The sequence below is a fragment of the Coregonus lavaretus genome, assembly GCF_964263955.1.
Source record: "Coregonus lavaretus genome assembly, chromosome: 1".
Lineage (NCBI taxonomy): Eukaryota > Metazoa > Chordata > Actinopteri > Salmoniformes > Salmonidae > Coregonus > Coregonus lavaretus.
Genome location: NC_139988.1, coordinates 33233909 through 33254582, shown reverse-complemented (window position 1 = coordinate 33254582; position 20674 = coordinate 33233909). Strand labels below are relative to the sequence as shown.

Below are 20674 nucleotides of genomic sequence, written 5' to 3'. Positions count from 1 at the left end.
CACCGGCCAGTTTATTAGGTACACCACCCCATTCACGAAAATGGATCACTCCTACAGACAGTGAGTCATGTGGCCGTGGCTTGCTATACAAAGCAGACAGGCATCGAGGCCGTCAGCTACTGTTAGATTAAACGTTAGAATGGGCAAAACAAGTGACTTTGAGCATGGTATAATCGTTGGTGCTAGGAGCGCCAGATCCAGAACAAAATAACGGCGTAGTACAACAGTGGTATACAGAACGGCATCTTGGAACGCACAACTCATCGATCCTTGTCATGGATGGGCTATTGCAGCAGACGACCACACCAGGTTCCACTCCTATCAGCTAAAAACAACAAGAAGCGGCTCCAGTGGGCACGCGATCACCAACATTAGACAATTGAGGAGTGGAAAAACATCACCTGGAACATGACAGCGAGTTCAGTTTACTTGATTGGCCTGCGTAGTCCCCAGACCTCAACCCAATACAGCATCTTTGGGATGAGATGGAACGGGCTGTTGTTTCGCAGCATAATGTACTGCCATCCAATCTGCAGCAACTGCGTGATGCCATCAGCATAATGTACCGCCATCCAATCTGCAGCAAATGCGTGATGCCATTGCGTCAGCATGAACCAACATCCCTGTGGAATGTTTCCGACACCTTGAAGAATTCAGGCTGTTCTGGAGGCAAAGGGGTGTCCGGCCCGGTACTAGATGGGCGTACCTAATAAACTGTGTATATAAAACACAGGACAATCACGTTTTTGACTGCACTGGGACTTTAAGCTACAGCTCAGACTTCCTGATCCGCACCCAGCATACCAGGTTTACACCCAGACGCCAGAGGAACAAGCACCCCTCTGTTGAAGGCAGAGTGAGAACACAAACTTCAGTCTGTGGGCCATCTGTAATCAAAGACATAGCTATGTTGCAAACATAGGCCTAATCTTTCTGCACAGCAGAGGCCTGCTACCACTTGTCCCTGGCTAATGAGTCACTTGAAGACGCAAGACACATATAAGACCTATAGGTTATGTAAGCCTTTGTAGACTGTGAGCCTTTCCATTGATAGGTTAACTTAACCCTACTGTTGGCTGGATAGGTGTGTAGTAGGCCTAGGATAATCCTTGGATTAAAATACACTTCCCTCCCTCCCTTTCTAGCTCTCTCCCTCTTGTAGATGTCTGGCCCTCCACTGGTGGTGCATTTCCAGTGATGACTCAAGGTATGATGGTACTTAACATGGTGCTTTGTGTGGGAGGCTCGACGCCATGAGCACCGCCATGCTGGGCAGTGAACACATGGCGAACATACAGTGAGGGAAAAAAGTATTTGATGGTAGGTTTATTTGAACAGTGAGAGACAGAATAACAACAACAACATTTCAGAAAAACGCATGTCAAAAATGTTATCAATTGATTTGCATTTTAATGAGGGAAATAAGTATTTGACCCCTCTGCAAAACATGATTTAGTACTTGGTGGAAAAACCCATGTTGGCAATCACAGAGGTCAGACGTTTCTTGTAGTTGGCCACCAGGTTTGCACACATCTCAGGAGGGATTTTGTCCCACTCCTCATTGCAGATCTTCTCCAAGTCATTAAGGTTTCGAGGCTGACGTTTGGCAACTCGAACCTTCAGCTCCCTCCACAGATTTTCTATGGGATTAAGGTCTGGAGACTGGCTAGGCCACTCCAGGACCTTAATGTGCTTCTTCTTGAGCCACTCCTTTGTTGCCTTGGCCGTGTGTTTTGGGTCATTGTCATGCTGTAATACTCATCCACCACCCATTTTCAATGCCCTGGCTGAGGGAAGGAGGTTCTCACCCAAGATTTGATGGTACATGGCCCCGTCCATCGTCCCTTTGATGCGGTGAAGTTGTCCTGTCCCCTTAGCAGAAAAACACCCCCAAAGCATAATGTTTCCACCTCCATGTTTGACGGTGGGGATGGTGTTCTTGGGGTCATAGGCAGCATTCCTCCTCCACCAAACATGGCGAGTTGAGTTGATGCCAAAGAGCTCGATTTTGGTCTCATCTGACCACAACATTTTCACCCAGTTCTCCTCTGAATCATTCAGATGTTCATTGGCAAACTTCAGACGGGCATGTATATGTGCTTTCTTGAGCAGGGGGACCTTGCGGGCGCTACAGGATTTCTGTCCTTCACGGCGTAGTGTGATACCAATTGTTTTCTTGGTGACTATGGTCCCAGCTGCCTTGAGATCATTGACAAGATCCTCCCGTGTAGTTCTGGGCTGATTCCTCACCGTTCTCTTGAGATCTTGCATGGAGCCCCAGGCCGAGGGAAATTGACAGTTCTTTTGTGTTTCTTCCATTTGCGAATAATCGCACCAACTGTTGTCACCTTCTCACCAAGCTGCTTGACGATGGTCTTGTAGCCCATTCCAGCCTTGTGTAGGTCTACAATCTTGACCCTGACATCCTTGGAGAGCTCTTTGGTCTTGGCCATGGTGGAGAGTTTGGAATCTGATTGATTGCTTCTGTGGACAGGTGTCTTTTATTCAGGTAACATGCTGAGATTAGGAGCACTCCCTTTAAGAGTGTGCTCCTAATCTCAGCTCGTTACCTGTATAAAAGACACCTGGGAGCCAGAAATCTTTTTGATTGAGAGGGGGTCAAATACTTATTTCCCTCATTAAAATGCAAATAAATGTATAACATTTTTGACATGCGTTTTTCTGGATGTTTTGTTGTTATTCTGTCTCTCACTGTTCAAATAAACCTACCATTAAAATTATAGACTGATCATGTCTTTGTCAGTGGGCAAACGTACAAAATCAGCAGGGGATCAAATACTTTTTTCCCTCACTGTATAGCGTACTGAATTTAATAACGGTGAGGCATTTGGCTTACCCTCTTTCTCTTGGTCTCTCTCTACAGAATAAATATGAATATTGCCATTCAAATGTGGAACTGCACTGGGCTGAGTATCTAGATCTAGGCCTACATCCATATATGTGGCTGTGAGCTTTCAATAAACTGTGTCAGTAAGTATTAAGGTTTAAGTCATTGGATCTCGTGATTGTGGGCACCATTGGACCGAGAGCCATGATGCCCAGCGTCTGTGAGCTCATTCTGTATAGGGTTCAAATCCAGGCTGCAAGTTTGGCTCCCTCTATCAGCCCAGGCAGACAGCCTTAAAATCCAGGCTTATCCTGGGAAAACTGGGTCACTGAACTTTCCCCCTCCCTGCTACTGAGCCAGGCCATAGAAACAGAAACCAACCACGCAACAGTCAGTCATTGGACCTCAAATGTGTACGAGCCAAACAATAAACATAACCTGAATGGAAATAAATAAAAAGGGCCCAACAATTGCACTTTTAACTAAATGAATCACATTTGCACTTAAAAGCCATATCCCCGGCCTGGCACCACCTTCTCTTTAACACCGCCATATAGGCCTCCTAGCCCTAGACTAGACTTTAGGGCGGCAGGTAGCTTAGTGGTTAAGAGCGTTGTGCCAGTAACTGAAAGGTTGCTGGTTCTAATCCCCAAGCCGACTAGGTGAAAAATCTGTCGATGTGCCCTTGAGCAAGGCACTTAACCCTAATTGCTCCTGTAAGTCGCTCTGGATAAGAGCGTCTGCTAAATGACTAAAAATGTAAAAAAAATATGTAGACCCTGAAAATGAACAGGTGATCTGTCCTCCCACCAACACACAGAGAACACTTAAGGGCTGGAGACAAATGCTATCTGACAAGCAAGACAGGAACATGCAGATGCTAGCTTGGTCTCAGTGTGTGCGGCAGGAGGGAATGAGCTGTCTGTGCGTGCGCGCTAGAGACATGTTTCTAGTTTCTCTCCTTCCTAATGCTTGTTCAGGCTTAATATCTAGATCCTAAACCAGCTGCTAGACCTATGGAATCACCTATTGGAAGGCCAGAACAATATGCAGAGTCAAGTTAAGACTGAGGATTTATTAAAGCATGGACCATGCACTGATAACATAGGACAACACATGAACACTTACCCAATCAGACAGCTCAGTGGTCAGCACATGGACAGCATTCAGCAGACTCTTTGACAGCACTTCACAATGAATGGCCTAACTAAAACCCCCTCTTCGCAGTCTTGTACTGGGCTGTGAAGTTTCATATCCCACACTTCACAAGTGGACGCTACGTCAGAACAGTGTGTGAATAGAGGCACATGCGCCGAAAAGAAGGAAATGCTAAACTCCTGAGGAACCCAAAGAAAACAATCCCCTGCTGTGTCTCATCTGCTAACCCTGTCATTCACAGACAACAGGCCTACTTAACCTGCATAGAACAAACTAAAATGGTCTACACTGCCAACCTTATAATGTCCTGCTCCCAATCCAACCCCCAAAAAACCTTACTGAACTTCTGACCTCCGAAACAGAAACAGTAAGCATGGAACCAGGGCAGTAAAACACAGCAGTCTAGGATGATATTACTGCCTCATTATTCAAATATAGGAATGCTGTTATGGGGGGAGGGTAGCCTTGGATTAAACACTAATTAATGCATGTTTTATAACATCTTAACGAATGGAATTGACAATAACACTGAGGTGACATCATTTCGAAAGAGAAGCACGGCTATCTGTCCGACACAGCTGACAAGACAACAACAGTGACGCACTGTAGCCCACAACAAACACATTCTTATTGGGACGGGAGGCAGATATCACCACCCTGTCATATCTCCTGATTCTCTCCCCATTGTCCACACCTAGCACTGGTCTAATCGGCACACTACGCAATTTATTAAGTACAGTGGCGCACCACACTGAGGCTGTATGAGCAACTTCATTACCTTATGGGAGGAGAAATGCTTGGCTCAGTATGTTTTAGTGTGTGTTGTGTTTTCTTGATAATCCAAGGTAAAACATATTAGGCTGTTACTCAAATCTAATTTTATTGGTCACATACACGTGTTAAGCAGATGTTATTGCGGGTGTAGCGAAATGCTTGTGTACTGAACATTACACTGGTACAATAGATACAAAAAGACAAGGAACATCCCTGAAGATAGCCGAAACTGAGTTTGGGCTTAAGTCCAACAGTTTTAATGAGCAAACTAGAAGAAAACAGAACAATCCTGGTCCAAACAGGATGGCCACTGCGGACAGTTCTGCAAGGTACAATTGTGAACACATCCAGCTGAGGGTCTGACCAGGCTTTCTACTCTACCTCTTCCTTTTAAAGGATCAGTCTTAAACAATGGATCGCACACACAGTCACACGCACACACACAGGAAGTCAGGACCACTGCATTCCAGACCATGCCTTCCCAGCTGTGCCATGCACATTTCACATGCATTCACTATGATCAAGGGGGAAAACAATTGCATTCTTAAAAGCATAGCGCGCCAAATGTCATTACGCTAAAATGTCTCTGTCTGTGGGCTACATTTGTCAGGGTCATAGTCTGTAAACAAATACTTTGAAGTCTTCACATTGTAGCCCTTCTTCAAATTCCTTTTAATCCAATGAACTGTCATCCAATACTCTAAATACTTAGACAAACCACTAGGGATGGGCAACTCCAGTCCTCGGGGACCAGAGTAGTGTCACTTTTTCTCCATCTCTAGCAAACAGCTGATTAAACTAATTGCATTCTAAACTGATGAACATGATTAGTTGATTATTGGAGTCAGGTGTGTTAGCTGGGGCAGGGGAAAAAGTGTGACACCAATCCAGCCCCTGAGGACTGGAGTTTCCCATCCCTACACTAGCTGCATCATGTCAACAAGACTGTTAATGGGCCTACTCTGGGTGAAGTGAAGATTATACTAGCTAGACAAATTGCTAAATATTCCAGTTGTTTATTTGACTGAATCTGCATAGTAAATCAGTGTTTGACAATTTAATCTGTAATGATTGTCATTGCCTCCCACAATGAAATACCACAATATTGTGGTTAATTTATAACAAGTACGAGTGAATGGTTTAATCAACAAAGGAAAGACAGTAATGACACCATCAACTGTATTGTACATCAACTGTATTGTAAAGTCCCAAAACAGCAAAACTATCACTGAGTTCATTAAATAAGATCCAATGTACTGTTTTTAGGGCTAAAATTAAAATGGAATATTCATAGCTTTCCCTTGCTGCCCGATTGCGCCTATAGGCGTTGGGCCTTGTCTGTTGTGTGGAACCAGACTGAATCCTTCGGGGATATTCTACCATAACATAAAGACGACACTGTCACAAACAGGCACGCAACATTGTAACAAAGCCCCCCAATGACCAAGGGTGGCGACGGGCTGTGTAATTCTGTTGATCAAAACAGAACAAGAGAGGGATTATCTGTTGAGAGCTATTGCGATATGAAATTTTGGCCAGGTACCTTCCACCGCTCTAAGCAAAGGTACTCACCAGCATTTGAGCGACAGGTTTTTAGTGTCAACCCCGTAGTATGCTTTCTAGTGTGACATTAGGTAAGTTTGAATACTCTGCGTCGTAACAATGAATGTAACGTGCGTGTTGTTTTATTGTAAGAATGTATCAAAATAGCTAAGCAAGTTAGCTATTGGTTGCTATTGCTGCAGTTACCTTGTAGACATCTCCGTATGTGCCGCTTCCTATCCGCTGAATTAGCTCGAAATCCTCCTGCGGATTGCGCCTGGATAGGTCGACGCTGGAATTCATCTTTAGAACTCCGATTTATGGTTCCAACTGGTATGGTTGAACGTCACCAATACTAAAAATCGACGAAAACAAACCTTGAAACATACAGCGTCAGAAAATCACAGCCAACCTCCACTGAAACTTCAACATGGCTTCCAATGCTTAATGGGCATGCGCAAAAATGTAGTTTACATTCTCCATAAAAAAAAGCAGGCTGGGAGGAAGTGTCCAGCAGCTTTACAGTGCCGTGGCAGTCTGGTAGATGCCTGACTAACAATAAAGACCAAGATAAAGATGGAATGAAACGGGTTATTGGCTGAAGATAATGATATGGGCCCAAAACTCCGAACTACTTGGCTTTTTTTTTTTTTTTTTTTTACATTGGAGTAGGCTATGTGGTGCGTATGCTTGAGTTATTTCTGAATGCCTTTATGGCAGGGCTTTTGAGAGTGATTTCGACAGGAAACCTATACGATTTGTCCACAAAACTGGCTAGCTTTTAATTATTTACTTTTTACATTTAACCGAACCCCCATGTTTATGTATTCAAAAGTCTTGTTCAACTGCATTGCTAAATCAATCACTACTACTATTACTCAATTGATCATAGAAAAGTCTATACATTGGTTTTGGTGACGAGGGATGGAGTGAATAGTTGAAGGGGAGATGAGCAGGAAATGTCATTATTGTCCTCTATAGGGGGTGTTAAATAGTGTTAGTCCAAGGCCGGGTACTTTTATTAGCCTCTTGATGGTTTGTGTGTGTGTGTCACATGTGTTGGTTACGCAAGAAGAGCTGGGCCAACTGGTGCAATCTGTCAATCTTTCCCCACTCAACCCCCAGTCAAGATGTTTCAAGGAGGAAGTCTCCCAAGGAAGATTGGAAGGGGAAATCAGTCAACCTCTAATGCAGGGGTGTCGAACTCATTTTGCCCCGGAGGGCCGCACTGAAAATGTGTTATATACACATTGTCTCCCGAGTGGCGCAGTGGTCTAATGCGATGCAGTGCTAGCTGTGCCACTAGAGATCCTGGTTCGAATCCAGGCTCTGTCGTAGCCGGCCGCGACCGGGAGACCCATGGGGTGGCGCACAATTGGCCCAGGGTAGGGGAGGGAATGGCCGGCAGGGATGTAGCTCAGTTGGTAGAACATGGTGTTTGCAACGCCAGGGTTGTGGGTTCAATTCCCACAGGGGGCCAGTATGAAAAATAAAAAAATAATGTATGCACTCACAAACTGTAAGTCGCTCTGGATAAGAGCGTCTGCTAAATGACTAAAATGTAAAATGTAATATTTCCTTGCAGTCAAAATGTGCAAAAAAATTGTGCTCTATCCATCGTTTTTTGAATATTTGATGTCCCCCGACTGTCTAGTGATTATTAGTGAGCTGGACAGTCAAGAAACGGTATGAACAGAGGTCCATTATCATTTCTACATAGTTTGGATTTAATTTGAGTCATTTTAAAGTATATTGAGATCGCTTCCCCCCAAAAACGTTAGCCACAACAAATTGGAATTGGTAACATATCACACGTTTTGCAAATTCGTAACATATTTTGGACTAATTGCAATTCGTATCATATCACACATTGTAATTCGTAACATATCATACAAAATTGATGGGGTGCAACTCTATTAGGAAGGTGTTCTTAATGTGTTGTGTGTGAAGCAACGCCAGCACGATAACTGTTCGTCGGGAGCTTCATGAAATGGGTTTCCATGGCCGAGCAGCCGCACGCACACAAGCCTATGCACAAAGCGAGGTCCATACAGAAATGGTTTGTCGAGATTGGTGTGGAAGAACTTGACTGGCCTGCACAGAGTCCTGACCTCAACCGCATCGAACACATTCGGGATGAATTGGAACGCTGACTGCCTCACTAATGCTCTTGTGGCTGAATGGAATCAAGTGCCTGCAGCAATGTTCTAGTGGAAATCCTTCCCAGAAGAGTGGAGACTGTTATAGCAGCAAAGGGGGGACCAACTCCATATTAATGAGCATGATTTTGGAATGAGATGTTCGACAAGTAGGTGTCCACATACTTTTGGTCATGTAGTGTGTGTGTGTGTGTGTATATACAGTGGGGAGAACAAGTATTTGATACACTGCCGATTTTGCAGGTTTTCCTACTTACAAAGCATGTAGAGGTCAGTAATTTTTATCATAGGTACACTTCAACTGTGAGAGACGGAATCTAAAACAAAAATCCAGAAACTCACATTGTATAATTTTTAAGTAATTCATTTGCATTTTATTGCATGACATAAGTATTTGATCACCTACCAACCAGTAAGAATTCCGGCTCTCACAGACCTGTTCGTTTTTCTTTAAGAAGCCCTCCTGTTCTCCACTCATTACCTGTATTAACTGCACCTGTTTGAACTCGTTACCTGTATAAAAGACACCTGTCCACACACTCAATCAAACAGACTCCTACCTCTCCACAATGGCCAAGACCAGAGAGCTGTGTAAGGACATCAGGGATAAAATTGTAGACCTGCACAAGGCTGGGATGGGCTACAGGACAATAGGCAAGCAGCTTGGTAAGAAGGCAACAACTGTTGGCGCAATTATTAGAAAATGGAAGAAGTTCAAGATGACGGTCAATCACCCTCAGTCTGGGGCTCCATGCAAGATCTCACCTCGTGGGGCATCAATGATCATGAGGAAGGTGAGGGATCAGCCCAGAACTACACGGCAGGACCTGGTCAATGACCTGAAGAGAGCTGGGACCACAGTCTCAAAGAAAACCATTAGTAACACACTACGCCGTCATGGATTAAAATCCTGCTGCGCACGCAAGGTCCCCCTGCTCAAGCCAGCGCATGTCCAGGCCCGTCTGAAGTTTGCCAATGACCATCTGGATGATCCAGAGGAGGAATGGGAGAAGGTAATGTCTGATGAGACAAAAATAGAGCTTTTTGGTCTAAACTCCACTCGCCGTGTTTGGAGGAAGAAGAAGAATGAGTACAACCCCAAGAACACCATCCCAACCGTGAAGCATGGAGGTGGAAACATCATTCTTAGGGGATGCTTTTCTGCAAAAGGGATAGGACGACTGCACCATATTGAGGGGAGGATGGATTGGGCCATGTATCGTGAGATCTTGGCCAACAACCTCTTTCCCTCAGTAAGAGCATTGAAGATGGGTCGTGGCTGGGTCTTCCAGCATGACAACGACCCGAAACAGCCAGGGCAACTAAGGAGTGGCTCCGTAAGAAGCATCTCAAGGTCCTGGAGTGGCCTAGCCAGTCTCCAGACCTGAACCCAATAGAAAATATTTGGAGGGAGCTGAAAGTCTGTATTGCCCAGCGACAGCCCCAAAACCTGAAGGATCTGGAGAAGGTCTGTATGGAGGAGTGGGCCAAAATCCCTGCTGCAGTGTGTGCAAACCTGGTCAAGACCTACAGGAAACGTATTATCTCTGTAATTGCAAAGAAAGGTTTCTGTACCAAATATTCAGTTCTGCTTTTCTGATGTATTAAATACTTACAGTGGGGAAAAAAAGTATTTAGTCAGCCACCAATTGTGCAAGTTCTCCCACTTAAAAAGATGAGAGAGGCCTGTAATTTTCATCATAGGTACACGTCAACAATGACAGACAAAATGAGGAAAAAAAATCCAGAAAATCACATTGTAGGATTTTTAATGAATTTATTTGCTAATTATGGTGGAAAATAAGTATTTGGTCAATAACAAAAGTTTCTCAATAATTTGTTATATATCCTTTGTTGGCAATGACACAGGTCAAACATTTTCTGTAAGTCTTCACAAGGTTTTCACACACTGTTGCTGGTATTTTGGCCCATTCCTCCATGCAGATATCCTCTAGAGCAGTGATGTTTTGGGGCTGTCGCTGGGCAACACGGACTTTCAACTCCCTCCAAAGATTTTCTATGGGGTTGAGATCTGGAGACTGGCTAGGCCACTCCAGGACCTTGAAATGCTTCTTACGAAGCCACTCCTTCGTTGCCCGGGCGGTGTGTTTGGGATCATTGTCATGCTGAAAGACCAAGCCACGTTTCATCTTCAATGCCCTTGCTGATGGAAGGAGGTTTTCACTCAAAATCTCACGATACATGGCCCCATTCATTCTTTCCTTTACACGGATCAGTCGTCCTGGTCCCTTTGCAGAAAAACAGCCCCAAAGCATGATGTTTCCACCCCCATGCTTCACAATAGGTATGGTGTTCTTTGGATGCAACTCAGCATTCTTTGTCCTCCAAACACGACGAGTTGAGTTTTTACCAAAAAGTTATATTTTGGTTTCATCTGACCATATGACATTCTCCCAATCCTCTTCTGGATCATCCAAATGCACTCTAGCAAACTTCAGACGGGCCTGGACATGTACTGGCTTAAGCAGGGGGACACGTCTCGCACTGCAGGATTTGAGTCCCTGGCGGCGTAGTGTGTTACTGATGGTAGGCTTTGTTACTTTGGTCCCAGCTCTCTGCAGGTCATTCACTAGGTCCCCCCGTGTGGTTCTGGGATTTTTGCTCACCGTTCTTGTGATCATTTTGCCCCACGGGGTGAGATCTTGCGTGGAGCCCCAGATCGAGGGAGATTATCAGTGGCCTTGTATGTCTTCCATTTCCTAATAATTGCTCCCACAGTTGATTTCTTCAAACCAAGCTGCTTACCTATTGCAGATTCAGTCTTCCCAGCCTGGTGCAGGTCTACAATTTTGTTTCTGGTGTCCTTTGACAGCTCTTTGGTCTTGGCCATAGTGGAGTTTGGAGTGTGACTGTTTGAGGTTGTGGACAGGTGTCTTTTATACTGATAACAAGTTCATACTGGTGCCATTAATACAGGTAACGAGTGGAGGACAGAGGAGCCTCTTAAAGAAGAAGTTACAGGTCTGTGAGAGCCAGAAATCTTGCTTGTTTGTAGGTGACCAAATACTTATTTTCCACCATAATTTGCAAATAAATTCATTAAAAATCCTACAATGTGATTTTCTGGATTTTTTTTTCTGAATTTGTCTGTCATAGTTGACGTGTACCTATGATGAAAATTACAGGCCTCTCTCATCTTTTTAAGTGGGAGAACTTTCACAATTGGTGGCTGACTAAATACTTTTTTCCCCCACTGTATGTCATGCAATAAAATGCAAATGAATTACTTAAAAATCATACAATGTGATTTTCTGGATTTTTGTTTTAGATTCCGTCTCTCACAGTTGAAGTGTACCTATGATAAAAATTACAGACCTCTACATGCTTTGTAAGTAAAACCTGCAAAATCTGCAGTGTATCAAATACTTGTTCTCCCCACTGTATATACATACACACACACAGGTCCATAAGTATTTGGACAGTGACACAATTTGCATCATTTTGGCTAGGTACGCCACCACAATGGATTTGAAAGGAAACAATCAAGATGTGCTTTAAGTGTAGACTTTCATCTTTAATTTAAGGGATTTGTCAAAATTATTGTATGAACCGTGTAGGAATTACAACAATTTCTACACATAGCCCCCCAATTTTACGGGCTCTAAAGTAATTGGACAAACTAACAATCAAATTAAATTGTGAGTTTTAATACTTGGTTGCAAATCCTGGAACCCATTGACATCACCAAATGCTGGGTTTCTTCCCTGGTGATGCTCTGCCAGGCCTTTACTGCAGCTGTCTTCAGTTCCTGCTTGTTCTTGGGGCGTTTTGCCTTCAGCAAGTGAAATGCATGCTCAATTGGATTCAGGTCAGGTGATTGACTTGGCCATTGTAGAACATTCCACTTCTTTGCCTTAAAAAAGTATTTCGCAGTATGCTTCGGGTCATTGTCCATCTGCACTGTGAAGTGCCGTCCAATGGGATTTGAAGCATTTGGCTGAATCTGAGCAGGTAATATAGCCCTAAACACTTCAGAATTCACCCTGCTGCTTTTGTCAGCAGTCACATCATCAATAAATACAAGGGAACCAGTTCCATTGGCAGCCATACATGCCAACGCCATAACACTACCTCCACCATGCTTCACAGATGAGGTGGTATGCTTCGGATCATGAGCAGTTCCTTCCCTTCTCTTCCCATCATTCTGGTACAAGTTGATCTATGTCTCATCTGTCCATAGGATGTTGTTCCAGAACTGTACAGGCTTTTTAAGATGTTTTTTTGGCAAACTCTAATCTGGTCTTCCTGTTTTTGAGGCTTACCAATGGTTTACATCTTGTGGTAAACCCTCTGTATTTACTCTGGTGAAGTCTTCTCTTGATTGTTGACTTTGACACAGATACGCCTACCTCCTGGAGGGTGTTCTTGATATGGCCAACTGTTGTGAAGGGGTTTTTCTTCACCAGGGAAATAATTATTATGTCATCCACCACAGTTGTTTTCAATGGTCTTCCGGGCCTTTTGGTGTTCCTGAGCTCACCAGTGCGTTCTTTCTTTTTAAGAATGTACCAAATAGTTGATTTGGCCACACCTAATGTTTTTGCTATCTCTCTGATGGGTTTGTTTAGATTTTTCAGCCTAATGATGGCTTGCTTCACTGGCAGTGACAGCACTTTGGACTTCATATTGAGGGTTAACAGCAACAGATTCCAAATGCAAATGCCACACTTGAAATCAACTAGACCTTTTATCTGCTTACCTGTAAATGAACTATTGAGGGACTAACACACAACTGGCCATGGAACAACTGAGTAGCCAATTGTCCAATTACTTTTGGTCCCTTAAAAAGGGGGGACCACATATAAAAAGTGCTGTAATTCCTACACCGTTCACCCGATTTGGATGTAAATACCCTCAAATTAAAGCTGAAAGTCTGCACTTTCAGCTCATATTCATTACTTAATTTAAACTCCAATATGCTGTGGTAAACAGCTAAAATAATAATAACTTGGTCAATGTCCAAATATTTATGGACCTGACTGTATGTATGCATATATATATAACATTTACTCAAACCAACCGCGGGCCAGATTGGAACCCCTCGCTGGCCGGATGTTTGACTCCCCTGCTCTAATGGGTTTTAGAATCTAATTAGTCAACTTTTTAGTCTGGATGTTGTTGACTAGTCTCTTGGAGCCGAAGTCTGATAAGCATGGCATATACTTCTCCTGGGCTTGTCAACCACATTCCAACTACTACTTCATGAGTAATCACTACTGACTCATACACCAATTATCTCCTCTCTCTATTTATTTTACATCCATACAATTAACCTTTTCATGTGTCATTAACAGAGTAGATCCTACATAGATAACGACCATATAATATTACCAATACTGACCTCTATAGTGGCCCTCAATAAGTTCTTATACTTATGAAGAACTGTAAATATGGAGGTCAGACAGCCATGTTGACACACTGAAGTTAGACCACACAGACATGTTCTCTACCTAGCCAACGTATTATGACTGTTGTCTGAATCTGAACATGGTCTTATAATGAAGTGCTATGTAAGAATTATGACAAACCAAGTAGGTGTCAACTGGTCCAATTGGAACATAGGCTACTGTAGCTATTGTGTTACAAGTATTTAAAGAACACCCTTGTACTCAATTTCACCCCGTGGTGGCACGACAGAGTACTCTGTATGCACTCTGAGTTGGGAGGAGGAATACGCTTGTGTAGGACTGTCACTGAAGCTGCTTGCCAACACACTCAATTGCTTTTACAATTTTATAATTCGAGTACATTATCATTTATTTATGCAACTTTACAAATGCGAGGAAAGCTTTAATTTTACGTTCATGTCTGCCTGCCTCACTCAACAAAACAACAGGGAAGAGTAAATATCCTCTAATTTTATACCCAATAGCTGGAGTGGTTTATTTCTGCTGAATACTCTGGGCAGGAATCCAGCCTTTTATTTAATGGATGGTTGTTCAACATAGCAGGAAGAAGATTAACCATGCACCTATGTTAGCGCACACGCAGACAGACAGGACGAGAGAGCGAGAGAGAGGGGAAAGAAAAAAGGTGGAGGGGTAAAAAGGTGAAAGTCAAGCTCAGGGTCAATATTGATTAAAGATAGCTAAGAAAGAAAGCTTTATTGAAGTTTCACTCCCTAATTATGTAGGCTACATAGACTTGCTCTTACTTTACAGAGGGCCCGTTGATACATTGGGCGCTGCTGAGTGCATATCAACAACACCCACTGAATGAGAAACCAAATATAAGTGTGTTATAATAAATCTTCATAAGCACTTCCTCTGTGCTCCATGTCCCCATATCGCTCAATGCCCTGCCTGCTGATGCAGCGGACTGGGAGGGGAAGGGAGCTGTCTCTGCACAATGTATCCAACCATGTTGTAGTATCATTGATCTATCTGACAATTCCAGAAAATCCCTTTTATCAGTAAATAGCCTACCCCTCTATTTTAATGCACTATGATAAAGTGTGGAAGTGTTGTTCTGTGCTTCAACTATGAAATATCTGAAGGATTGATGAAAACAAGTTAAGATAATGACCCCCCCCCCCCCATTTTTATTTTACATTGGTTGATATTAAAGCTGTAATGACCCCGCCCCTGTTTTGGTAAACAGATCTATATGGATGCAAGGACTGACCATCTTTGAGATCAAAATTATAGTTTAAACCATGCTTTGAGGCTATATTTGTTTACAATTGTTTAAACATTGGAGTAGCCTAAAATAAGCATATATTTTGGGTTCTGATGGGTACACAGTTGAAGTAAGCTGATTAGGTAGTTATATTCAAGAATCAAATGGGTAGGTTAAATGTAATTAATTTAAAAGTAAATAAACGGATGTAGCCTACCAATCGCAGATTGCCCCTTTAAATTGACTATAATAATAATAATCAGTAGTAGTATTGTTATCAATATTATAATTTTCATGACACAGGGACTTTTATTGGTAATGACACACGCAGCTGCGCTGACAGGAGAGCATGACAGCTTTGACATTTTCATCGCGCCTCTTCTTTCATCCCGCAAACCTCGAAATCGGAAGCACACGGAGACTCGCCCGCTCACAGAATTACATATATACACACCTCCTCATCCCATATTTATAGGATATACCAAAGTCAGGGAATCGACAAAGTGGGAGAACAGGAACACGGGTCAGGTTATTCTTGTGCCTGCACACAGCCGGAGATGCCAGGACCTTACAGCCACTTCGGCATCATGTAGGACATGATGAAGCCCTGCAAGGCCGTGTTGATAAGGAGGAGTGAAGTGGAAGGAGTGACGGATGCTTCCCTGGCCAAATCTTCAAATGTTGATGCCCGCAGGATGGAGAAACAGACCTTGGTGACGGCTATCAGTTTGTCCATGAGCCTGGCATCACTGGCACTTCTCATCACCGCTATCATGACCGACCACTGGTACGAGACGGACACTACACGGCACAGGCAGAACTGCGACCAGTTCGGGCCGGACGCCAACGACCAGAAGAACCGGCGGATGCCCATTTATCACCTGCCCCTGATGGACAGCAGCAATCCTCGGAGGAACCAGGCGCTGCTCCGGGCGATCCACGTCGGGAGTAGAGAGGAGGAGCTCCTGGAAAACTGGAGGTCAATTTTGGGAATGGGAATTTTAGAAACGGAATGCGGTCGCCCTCTTTTCTCCACTTACTCTGGACTTTGGAGGAAATGTTATTATCTAGGAAAGGACAGGGACATCGACAACCTCATTGCCAAGGGTAAGAGATGCTGTGGGGAATTTGATCCGGGGTCCAGTACGGTGCAGTGAAACCGCATCCCTTGTACATATAGGCCTAAACATCCGACGCAATGGTAGGCCTATTTGTAAATGATTAAAAGTTACATTCCGGCATATGCACTGCTGTTTAATGGCCATTCAATTAATTATATAATACCTCCACTGACCCTTGAATAATAAACTCATGAGTTTAGTACAACTGACTTAACCCATCATAACTCAAGATGTGAAGTTGTTTTTGTTGTTATTAACAGATGTATAGCTTCAAAACTATCATGTTGTCCTCGGAGATTATGTGTGGGTCTAGCCTATCTGTAAACCATGGGCGTGCAAAGTTCGGTCCATAACAAATCTATTAATTCGGATAACCACCATGGCCTATGTGCGTAGGCAGGTTGCATGCGCGCTTGCGTGTCCACCATACAGACCTTAAAAGAAGCTCCGATCTGATCAGTTTTAGACTGCATCTGACAGAAAACAACGTTATTACCTTGGACCTGACACGAAAGGCATTTCCACCATGCACCCCCGTGTGTACTTCATACTCCAGGCAACTATAGGCAGCGTTTCGTGTTAAATATAAATTATTATATTTCTATGATCCATATAATTTGCATGAGGATGGAAAGTGACATCAATATTAATTAATATATGTGATTCATTCAGTATTTACCAAATCAATAGACGCGCACCTTCTGTGCGTAAAATTCACTAAAGTCAATCAAAAGCTCGGGTTCTCAAGTTAAAATTTTTTAGACCAATTAATATAGCAAGTGAAAACGGAAATGTTATTTGGGCAACTTTTTGTAATATTGGTAGACCTATATTATTTGTGGAAGGGGAGCAGGTCAGATCCCTGCCATAGTTAGTCTTCTTTGCTGCCTCCAAGAGAGGGGACAATATTACACCACTCAAAAAATGTAACCCCTTTTTGTTACCCATCAGAGATGTAGGTCTGTTGGGGTTGAAACGAAATTTCCCCATGTTTAGCTTTCACTAGTCTCTTCTCACAGCCATGTGTAGAGGCTTTCATAGTGCTGAGGAAGATGTATAAAATCTGCCATCTTGTGGGAAAATACAAATGTACAGCCTCTAAAACCTTATTATGAAGTCTGTTCACGTGACACGGGGGTCTGAATATCAAAGTAGCCTTAACGAGTACGTACGTGACTATAGCAACTAATCATATAGAGGAGGAATGCTAGCCTGATGAGGAAGAATAAATCATGTCATTAAAGTGATAGATCCCCTTCGGGGCGGCAGGTAGCTTAGTGGGTAAAAGCGTTGTGCCAGTAACCGAAAGGTCGCTGGTTCTAATCCCCGAGCCGACTAGGTGAAAAATCTGTCGATGTGCCCTTAAGCAAGGCACTTAACCCTAATTGCTCCTGTAAGTCGCTCTGGATAAGAGCGTCTGCTAAATGACGTAAATGTTTATAAAAAGTAGAAACGGGGGAGTCTACTTTATAAATGAATACTTAACAGCCACAGCTTTTCTCAAGACAAGTCTCCTTGAGAAACACTTTGCCTTTTCTGCTACTCATTATGTTCACACAAGTTCTTGTCTCTATGCAGGTATAGCCCAGCGATGCATCACCATCAAGTACCATTTCTCCCAGCCAATCCGGCTCCGCAACATCCCGCTCAACTTGACCCGCACCATCCAGCAGGATGAGTGGCACCTCTTACGTAAATACATTTTCTCATTATGAAAGAGATTCCCCAATGAGCCTTTCATTAAATGATTCATCCAGACATCTTTGATTACTCTTCTACTACCTTCCATTCAAAAGGAGGGCACATGTTAATTTTACATTAATTACATTTAGCAATTTACCAAAGTTACCAGAATCTTCAGTAATTTTGGTCAAATCTATGGCAATCAATAGATTTAATGGAGGGGTAATAACTTTAATAACTTTTTAAAAAATATATTAATATATAGTATTTATTATGTGTCCATATTGTCCATGAGTTTCTAGTAGATTGACCATATGGTTGAAGAGAAAATGGCCTAATTAATGAAAAAAATGCATCTAATCAATAATGGCATTATTTTCAATTAACTCTGCAACTCTTCCAACTATTGGCTTTTTTCACAACTGCCAGCAGGTTGACGTCAAAACATTGACAATAAATACCTATTGACATAGTAAAATAAATACAAGTTTGTAAAATAAAATATAAAGGATATTTCATGCTTAAACCCTCATATTAAACACCAATGGTATTCTCTAAGTTCATGGTATATATTTAGGTTAATGTTTTACAGCTTTGTCATTCTATTTTTTTTCTTTCATATATTTTACCTGTGATAATCTCAAGTACCCAAAAGGGCCACTAGATTAGAACGTTTCCAGAAATATACCCTCCCTTTGCAACCCTAGTGGTTACAGAGAGGGAAACAGTGTCTCTTGCATAAGTGCTCACCCTCTTCTCCCTTCCTCTTCCTTGAATCAGACCTGCGACGGATCACGGCAGGGTTTCTGGGTATGGCAGCAGCCGTTCTGTTGTGTGGCTGCATCGTGGCGTCTGTCAGCTTTGCCTGGGAGAAGAGTCTCACTCAGCATGTCTCTGGGCTGCTCTTTCTCATGGCAGGTACAGTTTACAACACACACAACTGATACTGATAGTCTGTTTTCTTAAATACACATTGATTTTCTCTCTCTCACACACTCTCCTCCTCTCTTTGCGGTCACTCTCTTCATTCTCAGGGATCTTCTGCACTATCTCCCTGTGTACCTACGCGGCCAACGTGTCCTACGACCTGGCCAGGGTCCCTCCCTTCATCTACGGGCTGCCCGCGGACGTGGAGCATGGCTACAGCAGGTCCAGCTTCTGTGCCTGGCTCAGTCTAGGGCTGACAGTGGCGTCTGGATGCCTGTGCACCACCTTCCCCATCCTCAGCCATAGCGGCGGCAAAGCCCAGCAGGGCAAGAGAAAGGCTGCCCCCATCGACTGTGTTTGACACACACCTTACTGCGTTTGATATACACTTTGCTGTGTGTTACACACACACCGAGCCTTAGCAAGGGCCTGCAGGCAGAAAGAGTCTAAGATGTCTGTGTCTGACACCCCCCTTTACCGTGTTTGACAGACATGTCACAGCATTTCACACCTCTTACTGCATCTTTCACATCAACTCTTGAGCTGTAGCAAGGATCTGCAGACCAACACCCCCAGACACCTGTCTGACACACCCATAAACAGCTGCAGCAGGCGCCTGGGACTAACGCTGACTCCTGCGTTTTTAGTCTGAAAACACTTCTGCATCAACCATGCTTCTACTAGACCCTGCTTCTAAATCGAGGTCACTTCCATGGAGCAAAGCGTACTGGAATTATGGAACCATAATATATATAATAATATATACATGAGTGCCAAAAGTATTGGGACAGTGACACATTTTTTGTTTTTTTGGCTCTGTACTCCAGCACTTTGGATTTGAAATGATACAATGACTATGAGGTTAATGTGCAGACTGTCAGCTTTAATTTGAGGGTATTTTTATCCATATCGGGTTAACCGTTTAGAAATTACTGCACTTTGTGGACATAGGCCCCCCCATTTTAGGGGACTACTTTAGGTTAAGTATTTGGTCCCATATTCATAGCACACAATGGCTACATCAAGCTTGTGACTTTACAACATTTGTTGGATGCATTTGCTGTTTGTTTTGATTGTGTTTCAGAATATTTTGTGCCCAATAGAAATTAATGGTAAATAATGTGTCATTATGGGGTCACTTTTATTGTAAATAAGAATATAATATGTTTCTAAACACTTCTACATTCATGTGGATGCTACCATGCTTACTGATAATCCTGAATGAATCCTGAATAATGATGAGTGAGAAAGTTAGACGCACAAATATCCTACCCCCAAAGAAATGCTAATCTCACTGTATATGCCATTTAGCAGACGCTTTTATCCAAACTATCTCAACCTTAGCTACACCCATGTGTCCAGGCTTTTTCTGTGGTCTTTATGTGATTCTGTCTGTGATTCAGCCTACTGCTACCTTTGCACATATTTTTTATGTATGGTCAGAATTCAGTGTAATGTAAGTAATTGTCAAACCACTGGGTGGAAAAATAGAGGCCTTGGCATGTCATCTAAATGATAATGACAGACAGAAACAGTTATTTGAAAGGAAAAGAAAGTATAGAAAAGAATATATAACTTATAGAAAGATGTGACCCAAAATGACATGGACATGTACTCTGACCATAATGGATCTATCAGAATATACTTAGAATAGCAGAGACGTTATCAGATCTCTAACCAAAACTGTAAGGAAACCCATCTGTGGATATTCATTAATCCTTTTATCAATGGACACAGACCAAACCCCTGTGCATATGCGTCGAAACCCAAATCAAGATTTCCCCTCATCAATGGATATTAACCCTGATCCCAGTGGAGACTGA

General features: G+C 43.0%; 2 protein-coding genes across 6 annotated transcripts in view; one reads left to right on the top strand and one right to left on the bottom strand.

Moving 5' to 3' along the window:
* The window catches only part of LOC311129142 (mitogen-activated protein kinase kinase kinase kinase 3-like), an 83931-nt gene extending 77171 nt beyond the window's left edge, over positions 1-6760 (bottom strand). For 4 of the 5 annotated variants that reach the window (XM_084161441.1, XM_084161442.1, XM_084161438.1 and 1 more), the window contains exon 1: positions 6530-6740. In XM_084161441.1, the coding sequence (XP_084017567.1) occupies positions 6530-6625 (96 nt within the window). In that variant the 5' untranslated portion in view covers positions 6626-6740. Of the gene's footprint in view, positions 1-6529 lie in introns of all 5 variants that reach the window. The other variant, XM_084161439.1, reaches the window with a different exon arrangement.
* An 8956-nt stretch (positions 6761-15716) lies between these two features.
* On the top strand, positions 15717-20674 carry LOC311104937 (transmembrane protein 178A-like; the record flags this gene model as incomplete). The annotated part of the gene is made up of 5 exons (XM_084146923.1): positions 15717-16227; positions 17820-17933; positions 18705-18842; positions 18959-19204; positions 20589-20674. 5 exons carry the CDS (start codon positions 15717-15719, stop codon positions 20672-20674), a joined length of 1095 nt encoding a protein of 364 aa, XP_084003049.1.